The sequence below is a fragment of the Eumetopias jubatus genome, unplaced genomic scaffold (assembly GCF_037043125.1).
Source record: "Eumetopias jubatus isolate StellerSeaLion01/CBP00866 unplaced genomic scaffold, mEumJub1_p1.0 scaffold_6, whole genome shotgun sequence".
Classification (NCBI taxonomy): domain Eukaryota; kingdom Metazoa; phylum Chordata; class Mammalia; order Carnivora; family Otariidae; genus Eumetopias; species Eumetopias jubatus.
The window spans coordinates 26,462,657-26,485,599 of NW_028274812.1; the positions used below are offsets into that span (position 1 = coordinate 26,462,657).

A 22,943-nucleotide genomic window follows, 5' to 3' on the forward strand; every position below is an offset into this window, starting at 1 on the left:
GAACAGAAACTCTAAGCACTCTGTGAAAATGTAACCATAATTCAAAAAGCCAGGGTCTGCTTGTAAGACTCCCGATCTGGAGGATGCCCCTGCTCCGGTGCTGCACCATATTAGGGCCACAAAAGGATGCCAACGTGGCCACGCTCTCCTTCACGTTCTGGATTTATTGGACACTGTGCACTTCGATTTAGGACCTTGTCTCTCTGCCTCCACTGTGCAGCCGTGTGCATTACCAGGCTCATAGCAGGGCTCGGGGCAGATGGCTGGTCAAGTCCTGGGATTTTTGCCACCAAGTTGCAAAGTAATAATTCAGTCTTCTGTTCTGAATGACTCCCAGAAGATGGTAACCATCACTGAAACTCTCACTTCCTGGGAATTGTGTATGATGGACGCATGAATCTGGCATGTGTCCAGACCCATTTCCAAAGGAGTCCTGGAGACTCTGAATTCTTAACTCCCAGTAAGGAAGTGAAAACAAAGTCAGGCAAGCATCCCAACATTTCACTTCTCTCCATCGAGAAGTCTAAATTCAGAATGGAAGGACCTCTTCAGATGACTGGAGGAAGAGATTTCATTTTGTTGTTGGTTTTAAGGCAAAAGCACTTGGTGAAACACCAAAATTACATAGAGGGAAAATTTAGTTGTCGGGTATTTTTTTATGTTACTACTGATTTTTAAAAAGAATAAGACATGGGGCGCCTGGGTGTCTCAGTCAGTTAAGCATTCAACTCTTGATTTCCGCTCAGGTCTTGATCTCAGGGTCATGAGATCCAGCCCTGCGTCTGGCTCTGTGATGGGCATGAGCCTGCTTAAGATTCTCTCTTTCTCTCCCCCTCCTGTCTCTCTCTCTCTCCCTCCCCACCCTAAATAAATAAATTAATTAAATAAGAAATCAGGAAAAGGCAGAGTTTGGAAATCTTTCTCATCTGCAGAACAAAAAGTCTGAGATGTTAGAAAACCCTAACAGGTACTTCTACTCCGTAAGGGGTAAACCTACTACACTACAGTACAAATTTGTAATCGATACCTCTCTGTCATTTAGAGAAAAGCTACCATGTAATTAATCATAAATGTAAAAATGTAAACCCCAGCGAGTAGCTATGCTTTACTTTTGGGGGATATATAAAATTAGATGTGGAACACAACTTGTTCCAGGCATAGGCAAACTCAACAAGAAAAGACCAAAAAAAAGGTAAAGATAAATCAAAAGTAGTTTATTTTAGTTGATAAAATTTACTAAAACTATTCCAAGCATGCTGAGTTCTAGCTGTTCGCAAGCCTTCTTGCTCAACTATAGACCCCAACAGTTAAAACCAGAAATAGACAAGACTGCTTAACTCATGCTTCAACTAAAACCCATTATGTGTATTTCTTATTGCACTTTCTTGAGACATTGATGAGATGTTTTGCAATGACTGGAACATTCCAATCAGGCCAGAAAAGCCCTGATAGCAATGGAATGCCTAGAAGACCACACCCCACACCCACATGTCCCCTTCCCTGTCTGTGATCGTGGGCTGAACACATACTGACCCCCACTTATGATCATGTGCTCCCTCCCTGCTCCCTGGCACATTCCCCCCTGAACTTGTCTCTATAAAACCCCAGTGTCCATCTTGCAGGTGGAGAGGTCAGTTGTGAAGGCATGAGCCTGCTAGCTCCCCTGGCTACTGGCACCCAAAATACATTTTTTCCTTTCTTTTTTCCAAACTCTTATCTCATGAGTGATTGGCTTCTCTTGCCATGAGTTTATCTGAGTTTGTTGGGCAATAGCGTTGACAAACCCAGGCAGGAGCTAAGCTTTCCATTTGTACAGCCCTTTTGGGATTCCCCCAGATGGAGCAGTTGGCCCCGGCAGAGCACCAGGCTTTCTGCTCGTTTCCTGCGTTAGCAGCTGGGACAGGTCCCCGGGTAACATAGCCACAGAGGTAGTAGTTTGATGGGGGATTCAGGTACCCACTGTGCCATTTTCAGAGTTCCCTGCCAGATGGATCCTTGACAATCTTATTCCCTTTCTTCCCTCATCTCACAGAGATGGAAGATTTCATGCTAGTAAAACTTAAAACCATTCTATTTTAGGTATAACAAGGAAAGATGTAAGTTATAGTAAAAAAGAAGAATAGAAACTGAAACTTTAATTCTATACATTGATCATCTCCTTCCCTCTGAGAAGGATAACCATTGACCTTTTTAAAAGATGACCCATAATAAGTTAATGATATCAGCCAATCCTTTTCTTTGTGGTATAAGCCATTTGGAAGTATGATAAATCTGTTCGTGCACACCAATTTACAGATCTTGGGTTTTGCTGCTATCACAATTGCTACACTTTCATCAAACTTAAAAACTTTTGTGCATGAAAGAACATAATAAACAGAGTAAAAGGCAGCATACAGAATGGGAGGAAATATTTGCAAATCACATCTATAAGATTAATATCTACACTATATAAAGAATGTCTACAACTCAATAAAGAATATCGAATATACCCATCAGAAAATGGGCAAAGGACTTCAATAGATATATATAAAGAAGATATACAAATAGCCAATAAGCATATGAAAAAACGCTCAACATCACTAGTCAGTAGACAAATGCAAATCAAAGCCATAATGAATATCATCTTAAACCTATTAAGATAGTTACTATCAACTAAAAACAAACAAAAACACGGAATATAACAAATGTTGGTGAGGATGTGAAGAAATTGGAGCCCTTGTGCACTGTTGGTGGGAGTGTAAAATGCTGCAGCCACATGGAAAATAGTATAGAAGTTCCTCAAAAAATTAAAAATAAAATTACCGTGTAATTCTGCAATCCCACAGATGGCTATATATCCAAAGGAATTTAAAGTAGAATCTCAAAGAGATATCTGCACACTCATGTTCATAACAGTGCTACTCACAATAGCCAAGAGGTGGAAGCAACCTAAATGGCCATCAGCAAGTGAAAGGATAAACAAAATGTGGTCTATACATACAAGGAATATTATTCAGCCTCAAAAAGTGAAGGAAAGCCTGTCATAAGCTACAACATGGATGAAACTTGATGACATTATGTTAAGTGAAATAACCACAAAGTTAAATACTGTACGATTTTACTTATATGATATGTAAAGTAGTCAAACTGATAGAAACAGAAAGTAGAAGGGGCTGGAATAAGAGGGAAAACAGAAGTTCTTGTTTAATGGTGTGCTGGTTAATTTTACATATCAACTTGACTGGGCCACGGGTGCTCAGATATTTGGACAAACATAATTTTGGGTGTGTCTGTGAGAGTGTTTGGGAATAAGATTAATGTTTGAATAGGCAGACTGAGTAAAGCAGATTACTCTTCCCAGTGTGGGTGGGCCTCGCCCAATCAGTTGAAGGCCTGACTAGAACAAAAAGGCTGACCCTCCCTTGAATAAGAGGGAACTCCTCCTGTATGACTGCGGCGAGCTGGGATATCAACTCTGTTAGCAAACTGAAACTTAAATAGTGCTCTGAAAGTCATACACGTGGACAAACACCGCATTGGTGCAAAGTTGGTTGTTGTTTCCAATCTCCAGGCTTACCTTGGAGTAAATTGATTTCTCTGCTGTCTCCATCACTAAATATCCCCATACTCTGTACCTTCTGCCCGTCCAGAGCTTTTTCTATGAGATAAAGCAGGCTCTCCAAGGTTAAGCCGCTATGTTCGTACACCACAGAAATGATACCTGCCTTAATGCTGTCCACCACCATCTAGAAAATGAAACCAAAGCCCATTATTTTAGAATATTTATTAATAAAATAAATACAGTGGGTATGTAATCTGCTGTGATTTTTAAACACTTTTTTCCAGAAATTATAGAAAGGGGAAGATAAGCTTTATCATTCATTGGTTTCTTTTTCAATGATTTTATTTCTTTTCTAATATAAGAGGAGAAAATTAAGTACACTTCTAACTCCAGCACTCAGAGATAAATACTATTAACAAGTTAAATTATTTTCTTCCAGCCTTTTTCTTTGTACATACCCATGAAGAGACATATATGCAACTCTTAAAAAATAATCAAATTGAGATCATATGATTTTGCAATGGCCTTTTAAAATAGATTTAAAGTTTTCCTCTTAATCGTGAATTTCTGAATTATCAATATTAATTGATTAAATACTTGCCATTTAAATAAATATGAAAACCATTGTGCTTTGAATTCAGCAACCAAATGAACTTTTCATTGCGATAAAGTTAATTCATCAGCAGCAGACAAGTTGGAAAGTCATTAAAGTCGATGATTTTTTTTTCTCCCAAACCTCATGCCACTTTCTGAAGGTCACAGTTCAAACTGAGCAGAGGACTACCACATGGTTATGTCCTACTTTTTGCCTAAACACCCATCACATTCATAATAAAATAACTAATCATGGCATAGACTTACGTAAAGAAGACAAATAGGAGAATGAACTTAACTTTGAACTAGATTTTTCACCCATACTCTGTCACTGGTTATCCTTTGTGCCCAGCCTGATGCCCATTATTAAACATTAGGGACTCTATTTGGGGCCCACATGGAGATCAAAGCTCTGATCTTGCTTTCATGTGGATCCACGGAGCTGGCCGGTTGTAAATGATCAGAGTCAATTTCTAGGTGCCCAGGAAGAATACTGAATTCATATCTTGAAAGCAACCATTTTGTTGCAAATAGGAATTTTTTTAAAAAAACTTTCTAAGTAGGCCAATGAATGTAACCTACTGAATGTCATCCTTTATGTATGTCGCTCTTTGTGTGTCATATATACATAAATACGCACATATCTCTAAAAATAGAGGCTTCCTGTGTCTTCTTTGTGCTTCCTTTATTTTTCTTATTATATTAAAATTAAAATATATAACTTCATTATAGAAAAAACATAATTTAATGGCACCCTCCTTTAATAGCCCACAAAATAGGATTTCTGACATTTTTCTTTTGAGAAATGATGGTTATGTGATAGTATTTAATTCCTTGGGCAAAGAGGTTTTAAAATAATCCTAATCACCTTGCTGTTTTTGGCGATAAGTGCAACAAGTTCAGTTCAATAAGAATTCACTGGAGTTGTGGCCTTTAATGCTTTTTAAAAAAGTAATTTTGATTTATGGTTATCTTTATTGCTTCTGATTTTTAAAAGTGCTCTGGGTATGTAAATTTCCACTTAGACCATTTTCCTTTTAGAAAAGAAATCATTTCACACACATGGTGGCCAAAAGATTGCTATACATCTTCTCATGTAGATGGGGAAAAAAAAAAAAACGGATTCAGAAAAGGGCAGGCCTCCTAACATACTCTGTACCTCGCATGCAGGAATCCGAGATGATATTAATAAGAAGTGGGGCTGGGAAGCATATGAGGAACTGTTATCATTTTTATGGACTCCATGCCAAGTTTTCTTCAATAATAAAGGGTAGGAATGGCTCCCAGAAACATTGCTTCTAAAGGGAAAAGAAGGAAATAAGTGAAATTTAAATTTCCTATTAGTTGGATTTTGATAACTGAGCACCAACATGTTGTCTGGACATCAGTGATACTGAACGAGGCACGTGGCCTTCGGACCTGTCTCTCCTGCAGTTTTTGGGGACAGTGGCAGATGGGGCTCCTGGGTGGGGTGGGGCCGGGGCTGGCCTCTGGGTCTCTCCTCCTCCATCCATGGGGTACTAGGAAGGTCTCCTGGAACTTATTTAGCTTTTGTTGGGCACTTAAAATGAATGTCGTGACATACTTAGGGGTTCAAAATGACATTTTAAAAAGGAACAGCTGAGAGATTTAAAATTTCCTAGATCATCTGGTCCTCAGAGCTTTCTAAATAATATCTCCATTCTCTTACCCTTACCCCCATATTCCCATTTGGATATGCTTGCTCCATGAAAAACATTTCTGAAAAAAAAAATGTTACTTTTGCTCAATAATTTTGCATAGAAAATGTACTACATCCCAGCCTCTTTGCAGGGCCGAGAATATTTGAAATGTAAAATTTGAATGTTACAGATTTCCCTCTTCAGAAAACATGTCAAAGACCACTGCTCTGGAAGATTAGAGTTATTTCTATTGCTATCTTGTAGGATATGAGCCAGATAATTATACAAGCTCCCTGCGTGTTAGCTAAATTATTCTAGAATGAATTCTTAGTATCATGGGATGGTCTCGAGCCTTCAGGAGATGGAGGTTTGCTTACCGCTTGGGCAAAGCTTCTAAGGATGCCAAAACAAGCTGTTTCTCCAAAGCTTCATGTAATCCCACTCGATCCCTCAGAGCCTGGGAGAGACGTGGCTGGCGTTTGGATTTTAACAATCTAGAGCAGCATGTTCCACTCACCCAAGGGGGTCGAACTTTGAATAACTCCTCTGAAAAACAAATAGCAGCAGGCTCCGTTGTTTACTTCACGCTTCTCTCCGCCGAGTCCACGTAGATAAAGCCATCAAAAATAAAGCTGTACAAGGGCACTATTCCAAATGGCAATAATTATAGCCCTTTTCACAGACTCTGTTTGGATTTCTTATCCTCTCAGCACTGGGGCTCCAAGTTACCAGTCAGGTCAGGTCAGGAAACAAAGCTCAGAGAACAAGCACCTCTTTTCTTGTGGAAACCAGTTAGTCAATTTATAGGCTTCACATCCATTTCTGCCCTTCTTCTTGGCTTCAAGTAATCTCCCATTTGTTATGATCTCACAGAGGGTGAGTCAGTGAAAAAAAGATGGCAGACTCAAATCACTTTTGTTGTTCTGTTGTGCACTGTGCAAATCAGAAGGCTTCGCTGAGAGAGGCTGTTATCCCTCTTCCCTTCCCATTTTTCTTCTTTTAATGCCATTCTTCCTGCTTCCAATCCCAGTTTCACTTCTCCCCTCTGTTGCTAATCCCAGTTCTTCTGTCCTGAACCTATTTATTTGCTTTTGCCTGTGTTCATAGTTACCTCTCTTTGTTTGTTTGTTTTTCATCTCATAAACCTGAGATTTACCAGAGCAATAATGGAGGCACTGATATTTGACTTTCTGTCTTTTTTTCCTATTCGTTAACTTGAAACATATAGTGGGGGGTGGGGGAAGAGCTTGCCTGGGGTATACTTTAGAGAAAGCCACCCACACACTATTCCAGAAAGACCTAGCTATCCTCCTCTGTGGGAATCTGTATGTAAATCCATTTGTTTCTACAGTAGTTGGGTAAGATACCGTTTTAAAATGATACTCACTCTTACGTAGTGCAATTTTTTCCCAAATTATTTTTCTTAAGCACTTTTCTCTTTGTCTCTCCTGCAGCTCCTCATCTTCTGTTTTGGGTTCGTTCAGGGTCCCATAAATAGCAGTGGCTTCCCTAGGTATTAGCCAATCTAAGCTGGACACACAAGCAATGTAATGATGCTTCCAAGCACCATACTCATTATCTGTTGGCGTATAGGGCAGAAACCACCCAAACCTAATGCATTTAGGCATCCATAAGCAGTCCTACAGAAAAAGAAATGAGAAATATAAACGGCAAGAAATTTTTAAGGACCATTTCCTAGTAATAATGTTTCCGGGTATGCAGATAATTTTTCTTTACATTGGGATTTCTGGTGCAGCTGACTTGTTATCTAAATTTGACACTAACAAATAAGAAGCATACCTCACTCTATACAAAAATAGTCTTTGATGACAATATATGTTACATATGAATATATGTATCAGCCATCTTTGTACATGTGCTCGCATAGCATTTGGTTAACCCTAGATTCTGAGAATTCTGCTACTAGCAACAGTGTATCAGTGTGTTTCACGCCAAACCTCCCATTGGGAACGCCTTTGGTTGAACCATATGATATTGCCAATATGCAACCAGCTTTGATATATGGAAACAGCAGATTTCATGTGGTTTAATTGAATTAAGCATCTAGACAAAATATCATAAAACAATTATTTGAAGGCATATAGAGCTACCAATGCACTAAGGGCTCATGCGACCATGAACCCAGAGAGAAGGGAAACACAAGAGGTAAGGCCAATATCTGGCATTACTTTTCACTTCAAGGCATTTGACAGTTCCAAAGTAAAGCTCAGGCTGAGAAGCAGAGCAGAAAGTTCCGGCTGAATGACATGGAAGCTAAAAAGAATTTTAGGCATTCTCAAAAGGAAGAGAGGAAACAAATTTAAATTCAGCGCCCACTAAGGGGAAAAGCCCTAGTAATCACACCAGGCCATCCGCTGAGATCACTATCAGTGAGGGTCAGGAATTAGACAAACTCTCACAAAGACGAAACTAGTTTTAATATCTCTCCTTCTCTGAATGGATTTAAGTGATCTATTCCTAGCCTAACCAAATGCCAGAAGCAAAAGCAAATTCTCTCGGGAGGAAGGTAACATCATCCAGAGGCTCAAAGTATTGCATCAAAATTTTATATCCAATATCTGGTACTCAATCAAAAATACCAGGCACATAAAAGGATAACAATTGTTTCTCTTTTTGTCTTTTATTATTAAGTAGAGAGAGACCCTCAGGAGAGCCATACATTACAATTGTTAGGCATGAAACTAAAAAATAAACAACCCTATAATTAATGTCTAAGAAGTTAAATATGTAGGTGAGAAATTTTGGCAAAATAATCAAATCAACATTCTAGAACTGAAAAATATAATAACTGACATTTAAAACTGAATGGACCAGTTTAAAAGCAAATTAGAATCCAGCTAAAGAGATAATTAGTAAACAAAAAGCTAGAAGCAAAATCCAGGCGGAAACACTGAAGGCCAAAAGGATGGAAAAGACACATAAGAGAACGTGAAACTTGTGGGAGATGATGAATCAGTGTAACATGTAAGTATTGCAATGCTACGAGAAAAAGAGCGAAAATGGGGCAGAAGCAATATATAAGGAGATAGTCTGTGAGAACTTTTCAAAACTGATAGACATTAAGTCTCAGATTCAAAAATCACCAAAAAACACAAAACAGGAGAAACACACACACACACACACACACACACACACACACTTCTGGGTACATCATAATAAAATTGTGGAAAACAGACGACAAGACAGAAAAAAAAGAATACTAAAAGCAGCTAGAGAAAATAAAAATATTACCATTAAAGGAACAACAATAAAACTTCTTACTTCTCAAAAAAAAAAAAAGGTTATGGAAGCCAGAGAACAATAGAAAAATTTCAATGTTCTATAAAATTAATTGCCAACCTAGCATTCAAATTCCCTGTGAAAATATCCTTCAAGTATAAAGGTAAAATCAAGATATTTTCAGACAAAAATAAGAGAATTTGTCAGCAGCAAGTTGCACTAGAAGAAATATTCAAGAGAATTCAAAAGGAAAATGAGCCCAAATGGAAACTCAGATATACAGGAAGATACGAAGAGCAACAGAAAAAGTAAATATGTGGTTACTTATAAGTAAATATTAACTATATCAAATAATAGTCTTGTGAGGTGTGTATATATATATATATACACATACATATATATAAATTTAAATGTGTTTGTGTATTTTGTGTGTGTGTATAAAATTAAAATATTTAACAGCATTGAAACTGTGTGGGGAGGGGAGTGAAGGGGAGTAGTTAGAGTTAAAGGGTCCTAAGCTCCTTGCAATATCTCAGAAGTGGTTAAAAAAAAAAAAAAAGCCCTGGATGAGTGCTGTAATCTCTAATATAGCCATGAGAGAACTGCTAAATAATTTATAATTAACAATCTAAAAAACACTTAAGTACTCCAAAAGACAAAAAGAGAAATAAAACACCTGGAACAAACAAAAAATACATAGTAAAATGGTGAACTTAAGCTTAAATATATCCATATGTACACAAATGTAAATAGAAAAATTACCCCAGCTAAAAGCCAAAGTTTGGGAAGGAAGCTACCCCGATTGCCACATGACAGAATACAGTGGTATCTGGGCCCTATTACTGAGAAGTGACAAGTAGTAAACCTGTTCAGTCAGAAACTTCCAGGGCCAGCTGACTTGTGCAGATGCACACAAATCTTTTGGATTCAGAAAGGAAAAGATATAGAGAGAAATGAAGCGTGGTAACACTGTAGAGAAATCCACTTTGGCCACTTGCGTCTTTTCTGAAAACCAGTCTTGGACAAACCTAAAAAGAAAGACACAGAAATGTAGTTCAGAACACTAGTGTCTAAAACCAACAAAAAATCCAGTATAAATATTGGCCCTTGTTCTTTCTAGAATTTTCTAACTATATTAAAAAAATGAAATCCTAAATAACATAAGGCTAGATTTTTTAAAATACTGTATCTACTTTCACTGATCCATTCTAAAGAGGAAATGAATAATAAAAATATCTAAAATCCACAGGAAAAAAATCTGAAATAAAGTTATTTAAGCTCTAGGTGTGGGTTTTCTCTTTTTAACCCCAAATTCAGTAAATCAGCAAGTCCTGTCAGCTCTACAAATACTTATCCCCAAATCCAACCACCTCTCCACATCCACTGCTGTCACTCTGGGCAAAGCCTGTCCATCTCGCTCCTGCACAACTGCAACAGCCCCTCCCGATGGTCTCCCTGCTTCTGCTCCTCTTCCCAGAGCCCATTCTCTACACAGCAGCCCAAGTGGTTTTTTAAAAAAAATGTAGATTAGATAACGTCACTCATGCAAGTAAAACCCTATGACTTCCCGGTGCAATTAGAATAAAAACTTATAGTAGCCACATCACAGTGTCAAAATATTAATTCCTTCCCCCGACATCAGCATCAAAGCAAGAATGTTCACTCTTACCACTTCAGTTTAACAGATACTGGAGGTCTTAGCCATTTCAACAAAGCAGGAAAAAAAGTAAAAAATATACATATTGGAATGGAAGCACTGAAACTGTCTCAATTCATGTATGCGGAATTTACAAAACAATGATTAAGAACAACTCAGAAATCTACAAAGCAACCATTTAAATTGTTGAACTTATTAGTATAAAATTGTGATGATTTTCTTTTATCTTTTTCATGTTTATGGGATCGATAGCAATATTCCCTTTTTCATTCCTGATATTGGCAATTTGTGTTTTCTCTTTTTTGCTTGGTCTCTACTCATTTTCTAGTTTATTAATTTGCACTCTTCATCATTTCTTTCCTTCTACTTAGTTTGGAAGTGATTTGCTATTTTTTTCTAGTTATTTGGAAATTTAGATAATTCCTTTTAAACCCTTTTTCCCTTTTCTAATATAAGAAATTAAATGATATATTTTCCTCTAAGCTGTGCTTTAGCTGCATCCCACTCATTTAGATGTGTTGTATTTTCATTGTCATTCAATTCGAAATATTCGAATTTCCCTTGTGATTTCTTCTTTGGCCACAGGTTATTTATAAGTGAGTTAATTTCCAAATATTTTGGGATTTTCTAGATATTTTATATTTTTTAACCTCAGATTTTATTGCATTGTTTTTAAAAACTATTCTTAATTAGATTTTAACAGTTTTGAAATGTACTGAGTCTTATTTTTTGGACTAGGAAATTATGTATCTTGGTAAAAATTATTTTGCTCATAAAAAAACATATATTTGGAAGTTGTTGGGTTTAGTTTTCTGTAAATATTAAGTCAAGGCGGTTGAAAAGATTGCTCAGCTCTATATTCTTACTGATTTTTTGTTTGATTGTTCTATTATAATTCAGTCAGTTTTGTTTCATGTAATTTAAAACTCTATTATTTGGTACATATATATGTATAATTGTTATGACCTCTTGATGAATTGATCCTTTTCTCTTTAGAAGATGTCCCTCCCTATCTTTCTGGTAATATTCCTTGTCTTGAAGTCCATTTTGTCTGATATTAATATTGTCATCCTACTTTTATATGCTTAGTATTTGTATGGTATATTTTCTCCTATCCTTAGACTTTTAACCAATTGATATCTTTATATTTACAATGTATCCTTTGTGGTCAGTATACAGTTAGATCTTGTTTTTTGTTTTTGTTTTAAAGCTCATTTGACCATCACTGCCTTTTATTTGAGGGTTTAGTCCACTTATATTTAATATAATTATTGATAATGGTTGAATCCAGGTCTTGGTTTTGTTACCAGTTTTTTGTTTTTCCCATTTGTTTTATGAAAATTTATTCTTCCTCTCCCACTTGGTTTGAGATAATGAATTTTTTGTATTCCATTTCAATTCCTTTATTGGCTTTTTGGTTTTTTGTTTTGTTTTGTTTTTTAAGATTTTTTATTTATTTATTTGGCAGAGAGCTAGAGAGAGAGAACAAGTAGGCAGAGAGGCAGGCAGAGGGAGAGGGAGAAGCAGGCTCCCCGCCGAGCAGGGAGCCCGATGCAGGGCTCAATCCCAGGACCCCGAGATCATGACCTGAGCCAAAGGCAGACGCTTAATGACTGAGCCACCCAGGCACCCCTCCTTTATTGGCTTTTAAGCATACCTCTTGCATTATGCAATTAAGTTGTTGCTAGGAAGTGCAACATGCACCTTAGCAGTTCATAGTCTATTTAGAGTGAATATTCATATAAAATCAGAGAACAGTGCAATGGTATATTTCTTGCCATCCGTTATGCTTTTGTCACAATACTGCACCTACTTATAAGCCTCATAGTACAATGGTTTTGCTTTAAACAGTCATATATCTTTAAAATAACTTTAAAATTTTATGTTTTTCCACACATTACCGTTTCCTTGTAAATCCAAGTTTCCATCTGGTATCAATTTCCTTAGCCTGAAGAATTTCTTTTAGCATTTCTTTACTGCACATCTTCTGACAACAAATTTTATCAGTTTCCTTTAATCTGAAAATATCTTTATTTCACCTTAATATCTGTAGTACTATTATGACATGCATTAGTCAATTTTAATAATTCTCACCTTGTAGCCAGTCTGGTTTTTGCTACATCGTCTTCTCCTCCTTCTCGGCCTCCTCCCCCCACCCCCGTCCTCCTTCCTCCTGCACTCCCATTTTATTTTAAAGCAAATCTAACACATCATATCACTGCATTCATCCCACCCGCTTAGATGTGTTGTATTTTCATTATTATTCAGTTTGAAATATTCTAATTTCCTTTGTGATTTCTTCTTTGATAATTCAGTGTGTCTCAACAATAAGAGCATTTTTAAAAAACATATACTATAACCATCATCATGCCTAAACAAATTCAACAATAATTTCTTAATGTGATATCTATTTTAAAATTTTTTAAAGATTTATTTATTTATTTTGAAAGAGAGGGCAAGAGAGAGCATGTGCACATAGGGGGAGGAGCAGAGGGAGAGGGGAAGCATACTCCCCACTGAGCATGGAGGCTGACTTGTGGCACCATTTCACCAATCAGAGACCACGACCTGAGCCAAAACCAAGATTCGGTTGCTCAGCTGCTCAACTGACTGAGCCACTGAGGACCTGCTGTGATATCTATTTTAAAAACTTTTTAAAAATATGGCATCCATTAAGAAAACTTTTTTTTAAAGATTTTATTTATTTGAGAGAGAGAGAACGAGAGAGAGAGAGAGAGTGTGTGTGTGAGCAGGCAGGAGGGGTAGAGGGAGAAGCAGGTTCCCCACTGAGCAAGGAGCCAGACGCCGGGCTCGATCCCAGGACCCTGGGATCATGACCTGAGCCGAAGGCAGATGCTTAACCGGCTGAGCCACCCAGGTGCCCCCATTAAGAAAACTTCTTACATTACCCTGCATATGCCACCTAAGCACAAATCGATCTTGAATGAATAGAAAATCCAAGCCTCCACCAAAATGATCATCTTGGGGGTCATATAGGTCTTAGAGCAAAGGGACATTTTATGGCCCATGAAAGACACACTGCTGGCCCTGTAGTCACCAACTACAAAAAAAGAGAGACTTAATACCTGATTGCCCTCTTTAGATATTGGCAATAAACATCTGTTATAGTCCCAAACCACCAAATAAGTCATCATATTTGAATAAGAATCACCAGAACAAAAAAGTCTGGAAGTAATCCATGTGTTGGTTAAGTCAAACTCTTCCCTGGAACCGCTACTTTCCTCCAAACTCAGTAAAATTACAGAGGTTTGTGGCCAGTCTCACAGCTGGTTGGAAACTTTGGCAATAAGTATTTACCAAAACTCCTTTATCTCAAGCCATTGGGACTACAGAACTATTTGTCACTGCTAAGTGACTACTGTTGCCCTATTACTAGGTCCTAATGAATGCTGATAAACTCACGGAAAGAAAAGCCATGTCTCTGAATAGCTCTCATTCTGCAATGTGTCTTCTCTGACTTTCTCTGACCTCTAAATGCATAACCTAAATTCCCACAGGTGGGGCAATCCCCAGAAAGTTCCAATGTGAAATGAAAATGACACCTCCAATTAGGGACAAAAAAGAGTTTGGTTACCTTCATAAACACCCATGAGCTGAACACCCATGAGACCCAGAGACAGTCTTCACCACTAATTTACCCAAACTGCTGGCCTAACTGGGGCCTCATCTATAAATCTTGGGAGAAGGAAAAATGATATCTTGCAACAGAACACCAATTAATAATACATGTAGCAGCAATTAAGAAGTTAGAAAATGAGCACTTGGCAGCTATCACAGTAATAATTATGTCAGAAGAGAGCCATGAATGGAGACTAAAACTAGTGGATGAAAATATGATAAGGAACAGGGTATTTCCATAGATTCCAATACTTTTAAATTAATTTAAAATTAATCAAAGTCTTTTTAGTTACTTATTAATTATTAACAAAATAATAATGAATCATCTTAGCCAAATGATAAGTCAACAACCTGAGCCATGGGACTAATCGACATAGTATGCCCTCAGTGTGATCTGCTGAAAACACAGTGTGCCTTCTGTGTTATTCCTGACGAGAACGCATAACCTGAACGCAATCTTAAGGACGTATCAGCCAACCACAAACTGAAGGTCATTCAACAAAGTAGGTCTGTACTCTTCAAAAGTGTTAAGTAACAAAAGACAAGGAAAAACTTAGGAACATCGAGGTGGATATAGAGACATGAAACTAAATACAATAGGCGACCCCGGATTGGATTCTGGACTGGGAAAGAAAGGATGATTATAAAGGATGTTGTTGGAATGATCAGGAATACTCAAATGGAGTCCATGGATTAGATCATAGTACTGTATCAATGCTGATTTATTGATATTGGGGTTGTACTTTGATTTTTCAGCAGAATGTCCTTGTTTTTTTTTTTTCGGAAACACATACTGAGATGCTTAGGGTTAATGGGGCATCATGTTTGCAACATCTTCTCCTATGATTCAGAATAACAAGGCAAAAATGGTAAAGTGTCAACAGTTGAGGAATCCAAGTGAAAAGTATAAAGGAATTATTTGCACTATTTTTGGAATGTTTATACAAGTTAAAATTTATTGCAAAATAAAAAGGGTTTTGTTTTGTTTTTTGTTTTTAAAGAAAAGGTTACCTGCTTCGTTTGCAAGGTTCAATGATTGCCTATTATTTTGTTTGTTTCTACTCCACTGACTTTATTTTAGGTCACTGCTCTTTCTTGATCCCTGTTCCATGCAGCTTTATCACAACCTGAGATAAAACAGAGTGGTTAAAAATGAACCTATTGGATCTCACTCATATGTGGAATTTAAGAAAGAAAACAGGGGCACCTGGGTGGTGCAGTCAGTTAAGTGTCTGACTCTTGGTTTCTGCTTGGGTCAAGGTCTCAGGGTTGTGGGATCGAGCCCTACATTGGGCTTCACACTCAGCACAGTCTGCTTGGGTTTCCCTCTCCCTTTTCCTCTCCCTGTGCCTCTCCCCCAACTTTCTCTAAAATAAAAAAAAAGAAAGAAAGAAAACATGAACATATGGGAAGGGGGAGAAGAAAAAAAGGAGAGAGGGAGTGACTCTTAAGGATAAGTGACTCTTAAGGATAGAGAACAAACCAAGGGTTGATGGAAGGAGGCGTGAGGGATGGGCTAGATGGGGGATGGGTATGAAGGAGGGCACTTGTGATGAGCACTGGGTGTTGTATGTAAGAGACGAATCACTGAATTCTACTCCAGAAACCAATATTGGGCTGTATGTTAACAAAATTTAAATAAAAACAAATAAATACAATGAATCTGTTGAAAAAAAAATAAAATGAAATGAACCTGTTGGCATGCAGTCGGTGGAAACTGTGTGTGTGTGTGTGTGTGTGTGTGTGTGTGTGTGTGTGTGTGTGTAAGAAGAGGGCAAAGAATGGAGTTGTGTATGTACTGGCGGCGTATAGTAGCCACAGACAAAAGTGTCACAAGGGGATCCTCCCATTGTTAATAGATTAACATTCAAACTGAATGAGGCTATGACACCAAGAACAGTTAATCCCAGGGGATCCCTGACCTAACCCCCCAGGGTCCCAGGCAGGCTTCTCAATCCTTTCACTGGCCCTTGGGGGACAATATGCTCCCATTTAGAATTATAAAACAGATCCATAAAATAAGGTGCAAAACAAAAAGGTTTTCTGCCTCTTTTTCAAGGATGGGTGTCAGTATCTTGAGTTTTCATTCCCATCCCACAGCATCTACTGTTCCATCCCAGCCAAGCAAAGGAGAAGAACTAAATCTGAGTTGCTTTTTATTTATTTAATTTTTAAAGGATCTTATTTTTAAGCAATCTGTACACCCAGCATGGGGCCCAAACTCAACAACCCCGAGATCAACAGTCATAGACTCTACCACCTGAGCCAGCCAGCCACTCCAAGAATACTTCTTAACCGGACCTCAGTTATACATGTTTTATATTTGTTCCTCGTCTGCACTGCTACAGGGACACACTCAAGTATAATGAATCTTACGCAAGAAAGAAGGAAAATGCTTCAGTCACATTAAAAAAAAAAAAAAAAATCCGTACCCAAGCAACAGAACTAGGGTAGTTTGCCGTAATGACATTGTGGCTCATTGCATTTTAGTTAATGTTACAAAGTAAGAAATCCGTGAAGAGAAATAAAAACATGTAAGGAGACAATGAACAAAATGTGCTTTGCTCCTTTATTGTGACAAGGACAGCCTCATTTAAATAATTCATGCACTACTTTGCAGTGTGCTACTGAATGTATAATGTGTACTTTGCAAAAATAACAAGGCTTAGTAATACGGAACTTGAATCTAATTCTCGGCTCTTAAATTTCTGATAAGAACTAGAAAGAAGCTCCCCAAATTGTGATGAAAATGACCCGGAGGAGAGCTTGCAGAGGTGGCCTGGAGAGGGGCCAGTCGAGTCGGCAGAGGTCCCTGCTTTCTTGTCACCTGGGCAGCCCCCGTGGTCTTGCCTGGCGGCTTTACACACACTGCCTGGCGTGGCCGGGGCCTGAAGTGGGTGGGTTTCCACACAGATGCTAGTGTCGCACAGAATAATGACTAGGTTTGGGGTATAAAGCAAGTGGAGAACCATGTGCTGAAGTCTTCAGTGAAGGAGAGAGCAAAGCTGGGTGGGGGAAAGCAACAAGGAAGGGTGATTGAAGGGCGTCTTTAAAAAGATTTTAAAATAATTTCTATGTTCTGATTCATCGTTACATGGATGCACATAAGCATAAAAAAGTAGAAGTTTCTATCTGGGTGGTGCGATTATGGGTTTGGTATTTTCCTCTTTTTGCCTATTCACATTTTCCAGTGCTTCCACAAAAGCCTGGTATTATTACTGAATAGATAGAGAAGGCCCTAGGCTTCCACATGTCTCATCCCAGCCGGGTAGCTCACTCTTTCTCCAAGTCTCTGCTTGTCTGACCTCCTAGGCATCCTTCAGACTCCAGCCTAAATGTCAGATCCTCACGGAAGGCGGTGGCCCTGATTCCCTGGACTGGGTGTGGTCGCCTTACTTTCACTTTGTCGCTTCATTGTTGAGTTCGGGCACAATCGTGGCTATTTATTTGATATCTATTGAGCTGGCCAGGACTGCTCGGATTATGGGAAATAAAGGATAATATGTGTACACAGACTTGTCATTGTTATAAAAGTGCTGTATGACTTCCCATGTATGATCCATACGGTAAAACTTATGGCCAGTGAAGCAATATGGTGCCGGGGAAGGAGCAAGAAATTGTATCTGGAACCAACGTGGTAGATCAGTTATGTGGCTAGTGCAAAGCTATTTTTGCAGCAATATAGGTGACCATATAAGGTAATGATAGTGAAATTTTCGGGGTACTGACAGAATCCCTCCACCTCCCCACCAGGCTGACTGTTCCTGTTGCCCAAGTACCTGCCTATAGGAGGGGCTACCACGACTCCCCCAGCTCTGCCTCCTTCTTTTCTTCTCCTGTCCCTTGCTGAAACCTGTTTCCTTCACACCCCATGTGCACTATAATGTAATCTGAGTGTGAGTTTTGTGTTTCCATTCTTGCTGACCCTCAGGCTCAATCCGTTTTGGGGCTCACTCCACTATTTACAGTCTTTCTCATCCACTGGGCTACAAGCTGTGTGAAAGAAGGCATGGTGGCTGGCTTGTTTGCTGCCCTGTCCCCAGCACCTGGTATGGGGCTTCTAACTCGGCGGGGGCGAAATAAATGTGTGTAAGTTAGAATGAAGAATGAAAAAAAATAATAAAAATAAAATTTCACTGCTTATATTAAATTTCTGTTCATTCTAACAATTACCACCGCCGTAGTGGCCCAAAGCAGTACACATTTATTTTCCCAGAGTTCTGGAGGTCAGAAGTCTGAAGCCAGTTACACTGGGCTAGGTGTGGGCAGGGCTGGCTCCCTCTGGAGGCTTGGAGGGCAGAATCTGCCTCCTTGTCCCTTTCAGGTTCTAGAAGCTGCCTGCCCTCCTCGGCTCATGGCCCCTTCTTCCATCTTCAAAGCCAGTAGCACAGCATCTTCACATGGCCCCCTCTCTCCCACTGCTCCCGACATCACGTTGTCTCCTGACTGTCGGGCCTCTTGCATCCCTTTTAAGGACCGTTGTGATTGTGCTGAGCCCCAGTGACGCAGGATAATGTCCCCATCTCAAAATCCTTAATCACATCTGCAAAATGCCTTTGCCCCGTAAGGTAGCATCTGCAGTTTGCAAGGATGAGGGCATGGGCATGTGTGGAGGCTACTAGTGAGTCTACCGCACTGCTCTAACTTCTGAGACATGGAAACACTCCCAAATATTTACAGTGGTGCTACATTGTGCTATCAAATAGCCAGGGAGAGGCACCGACATTCCCTTGTCCTATTTTAGGACAAGGTTTGTTCCACCAAAGTATGAACTTCAGAGGGCAGGAACCTTTTACACTCTGTTTAGTGTTGAGTCCCAGGCACCCCGAATTGTGCTTGGCACATGGTAGGCCCTCAGTAAACATTTGCTGAATGCTGGGTGAACAGACAGCACTTTTATGACACCCATTATTTACTTCCCCTTCTTTAGGTAAAATAACCTCACTTTCTACATGGTGGTCCATGTGGTTCTATAGACGATGACTCTATCCCTGGCTCCAAAAAAGCATATGATCAAGGCTGATTCAGTTCATCTGGGTCAATCTCCTGGCCACAGCGATTGGCAGAAGTGGGCATGGACCGAGACTAGTCCAACCAGAATGAAGCTCAAAGAAATTATTTTTATGTCTGTACACAACTGAGGAGACATAATGATGAAGCCATGACTGCCAAAGGCAGTCAGAATAGAAGAACAGAAAGAATCAAGCCATGGGCTTTATTACTGAACCTCAGAATTGAGCTTCAACTGCTGCCAAACCTACTCTGGATTTTTCAATTATATAAGAGGGAAACATTTCCTTTATTATGTGTGTTAAGCTTAGGGTTACTTACAATGATACATTTGAAAACCACCACACATCAGTGCCAGAGAAAGATGAAAAAGGCATCTACAGAAACTGAGCAGGGAATTCTGTTTCACTGAGAAGAGAAGGATCAGGGCACATGCAGTCTGTGCTCCTGCCTCCGAGAAAGAGTAGAATCAAGTGGTGGAAGAAGCCCTGGGGCCTTCAGGTCACCCAGGCCTTGTGTCTTGCCCTTAGCCGTGTACCACATCACTCTGGGAATGGAGGAAAAAACCACTTTTCCAGCCCCATCCTGATGCGTTGAGCCAAAAGCTCTCTGGGTGGGGCTCAGAGTCTGTGTTTTTACAAATTCCAAGTGATTCTAATGGGCCCAGCCCTTCTCAGCGTTGGTGAATTTGGCTTCACAAGGTAGCAGATCTTGATGCTCAGGCCAAGTCAAGTACAAAGCATTGAATGTATGTACGGTGGTCTTAGGAGTAGGTAGAGCTCCTTTTTGAGGCCCTGAGCTAATTAAATACTGAGACCGCTGCACGAGAGTCTAATAGCTCTCTCCTGTGTGTAAAGAACATCAGCTGACTGCTAAATGCATTTTGTTTTCTAAATGTAGCTGATTCGCAGCTAAATTCTGGAGAGTTGGTATGATCAGAGAAGGTACGACCAGATAGACCATTTGAAACCCATTTATCTTCCTTTCACTTAAGCAATGAGGAGAATCAGGGCAGCTCCAGGGTTAGTGAATTCAAGGACTCAGTGATGTCATCAAGGGCCAAGGATCTTGCGTACTTTCACTTTGCCTCCTCGGTAGTTTGCTCTGGTCCTTAGGCTTGTCCCCTGAGGTGATTTCCAAATGACTCCTGTGAGGATTGATCTTCATAGAACAGAAATCCGAGGATGAAATAGGGCACGTCCCTTCCTCGAGCCCCTATTTAAGTCCCTTTGAGAGTGAAGAAAACTCTCCCAGAAGCTCTCTAGTGGCCACTCTCTATGTCCCCTTGGGCAGAATTAGTATCTACATGCCCTTTCGTAATCCAGACACCACCAAGGGGGTGGAATCATGATGATTCTGTCCAAGCCTGACTCACCCTTGGTAGGGCAGTGACAAGCCCTCTCTGAGACACATTCTGCCTGGGGGAAAAGGGCTTCTGTCAGGAACATGGAGAAGAGACAGGGAATGGTGTGGGCAGGTGGGTAATCAACAGTGTGCCCACTAAACAGGCACTGAAGAAAGAAAAAGAAAGATCTATCTAGCTGCCTAAGCGTCCGATCTACCCAACCTTTACAGACGCCTGCCCCCTTTACTTCAGAGCTCTTATTTGTCTCTGTCTTTGCTCCCCTTTACCCTTGAGATACAACTTGCAGGTATTTCTTAAATGGGTAAATGTGGTTTTACTATCTGGTAGTGTAACTCTTACTCTTTTTTTCTTTATATGTATACTTTTCTTAGGGGTTGCTCTCCATTTTCTTTCCTGGATTAGCTTTAGAATCCATTTCCCAAGGTCCATAAAAATATCCTATTTGGGAATTTATACTAGGAGGTTAATTTAGAGAGAATTGGCATCTTTAAACATGGCACATCTACCTATTCAGGGTTGTTGTTAACTATCCTTTAACACAAACTTATAATTTCCTTTGTAAAGGTCTTGCACTTCTCTTTTTAGTTTTATGCAACAGACATAGGGAAGCAGAGCTGAGAGAAGGCAGGTGGGCAGAGGGACGCAGGCAGGCCCGCCACCCTGGGGAACATTGTTTGAATCCAAGGATCTAGCCCGGACTGAAGCTAGACAAATCTTAAGTCAATACATTCCCATTTCTTCTTAAGCTGGTTTGAATTCCATTCCTGTTATTTGCACTTGAAAGCATTCTGACCATGACATCAAAAGTAATACACGGAGGGAACAGGAGGAGAGATGACCAACACCCACTGAATGTTTACTGTGCATTCTACTTCTGCTTCTACCTGTCACCCTCTGGACATTTATTTCCTAAAGAGATTCTTAAATACAGAACAGAGATAAATGTTCTTTTAAAGCCTTTCTCCATTTTCCAGTGATGTACCTGTGAATTTGACTCCTCCTATGCAGAGAAGTCGTGGTAGCTAAAAGGGTTCTTGGTAGCCGAGGAAGCTAATATCATGTACTTTATAAATGGCTGGTGGTATTAATTAGCAGGGCCACTGCATTTGGGCAGTTGTGCAATGAACAACTTCAAGAGGGGCCATTGACACAGGTGAGAGTGTGACACGCCACCCTTGGGTATTGTTACTGTGCATAATTCCTTTTGGAATTGTTTTATAGAAGTCTCAAGTCAATTAATAATTAACATAAAGTCTTGAATGAAGCAAAATATCAGTAATCTCCCATATTCAGGAACTTGTAATATCTTGAAAAGTTTCTTCCAGAGAACTACACATGAAAATTTTTTTTCCAATTTTTTTTTGTTATTCTTGTCATCAGGAGTATTTTAGACATCATCCATCCAACAAGCATTTACTGGGTGGCTATAAGTCCCTGCTATGGTTCTAAGAGTTAGGGACACAAGGAATCACCAGAAAAATTCTTGCCCTCACGGAGCAGGAGTATAGTGGAATAGACAGAAAATCAAGTACTGTACAGAACAGAATGTGGGTGGCGTGAAGTGCTGGAAAGACACGTTAAACATTATAAAGTGTGGCACCATCGCTGTAGAGAATGGTATCACCTTCAAAATGGGAAGTGAGACTCTCAGGTGCACAGACTCTGCCTAGCGTAAGCCAGCGACCTTCCCACCATCCACTCCCCCTCTGTCCCCGTCCCCACCCAATAAAACAGCTCTGGGCTTTGGGTTCCTCCTTTTCTTTTAAACTCAAGGATGAACTTCGCTTCATCCACCTCTAAATAAACTGCCCCAATGACAAACTATGGTTGTCCGTGACCTTCTGATCTGTGTGAAAGGACAGAAGCATGTCCAAAATACAGACGGGGCTGAGGGAGGGAAGAGTCAGGATGACCCAGATTTCCAGACTCGTCTTGAATATTTAGGAACCCAGGGTGCGTTCGAATACGCCCCTCTGCAGTCCGCTGCCTCCACACGGAGATACTCCCTTTTCAAGTGGGTGCTCGGGAACTCAGCGTAATGTAGCTGCTCTGTATTCAAAATTAGCCCAGAGGTATATGGTCTCTGAAAAATGTGTACACCAGATTTCCTCACCGTTCACAAACGAGATAGACATCCTCCCCTGAGCTCTCCCCGGGGCTGCTTGGAAAGAGTGGCTGGGGATTCTCTCTTAAGTGTACATCGATCGGTAGATTTTCCTGCCCCCCCCCCCCATT

At 39.7% G+C, this 22,943-nt stretch overlaps 1 protein-coding gene across 2 annotated transcripts in view; it reads right to left on the reverse strand.

Moving 5' to 3' along the window:
- Positions 1-22,943, reverse strand: part of ECT2L (epithelial cell transforming 2 like) — a 62,965-nt gene that overhangs the window by 34,060 nt on the left and 5,962 nt on the right. For both annotated transcript variants that reach the window (XM_088024241.1, XM_028121357.1), the window contains exons 3-7: positions 9,902-10,064; positions 7,184-7,436; positions 6,174-6,342; positions 5,295-5,433; positions 3,557-3,725 (exon numbers count right to left, since the gene is read on the reverse strand). In XM_088024241.1, coding sequence (XP_087880367.1) covers positions 3,557-3,725; positions 5,295-5,433; positions 6,174-6,342; positions 7,184-7,436; positions 9,902-10,064 — 893 coding nt within the window. The remainder of the gene's footprint in view (positions 1-3,556; positions 3,726-5,294; positions 5,434-6,173; positions 6,343-7,183; positions 7,437-9,901; positions 10,065-22,943) is intronic.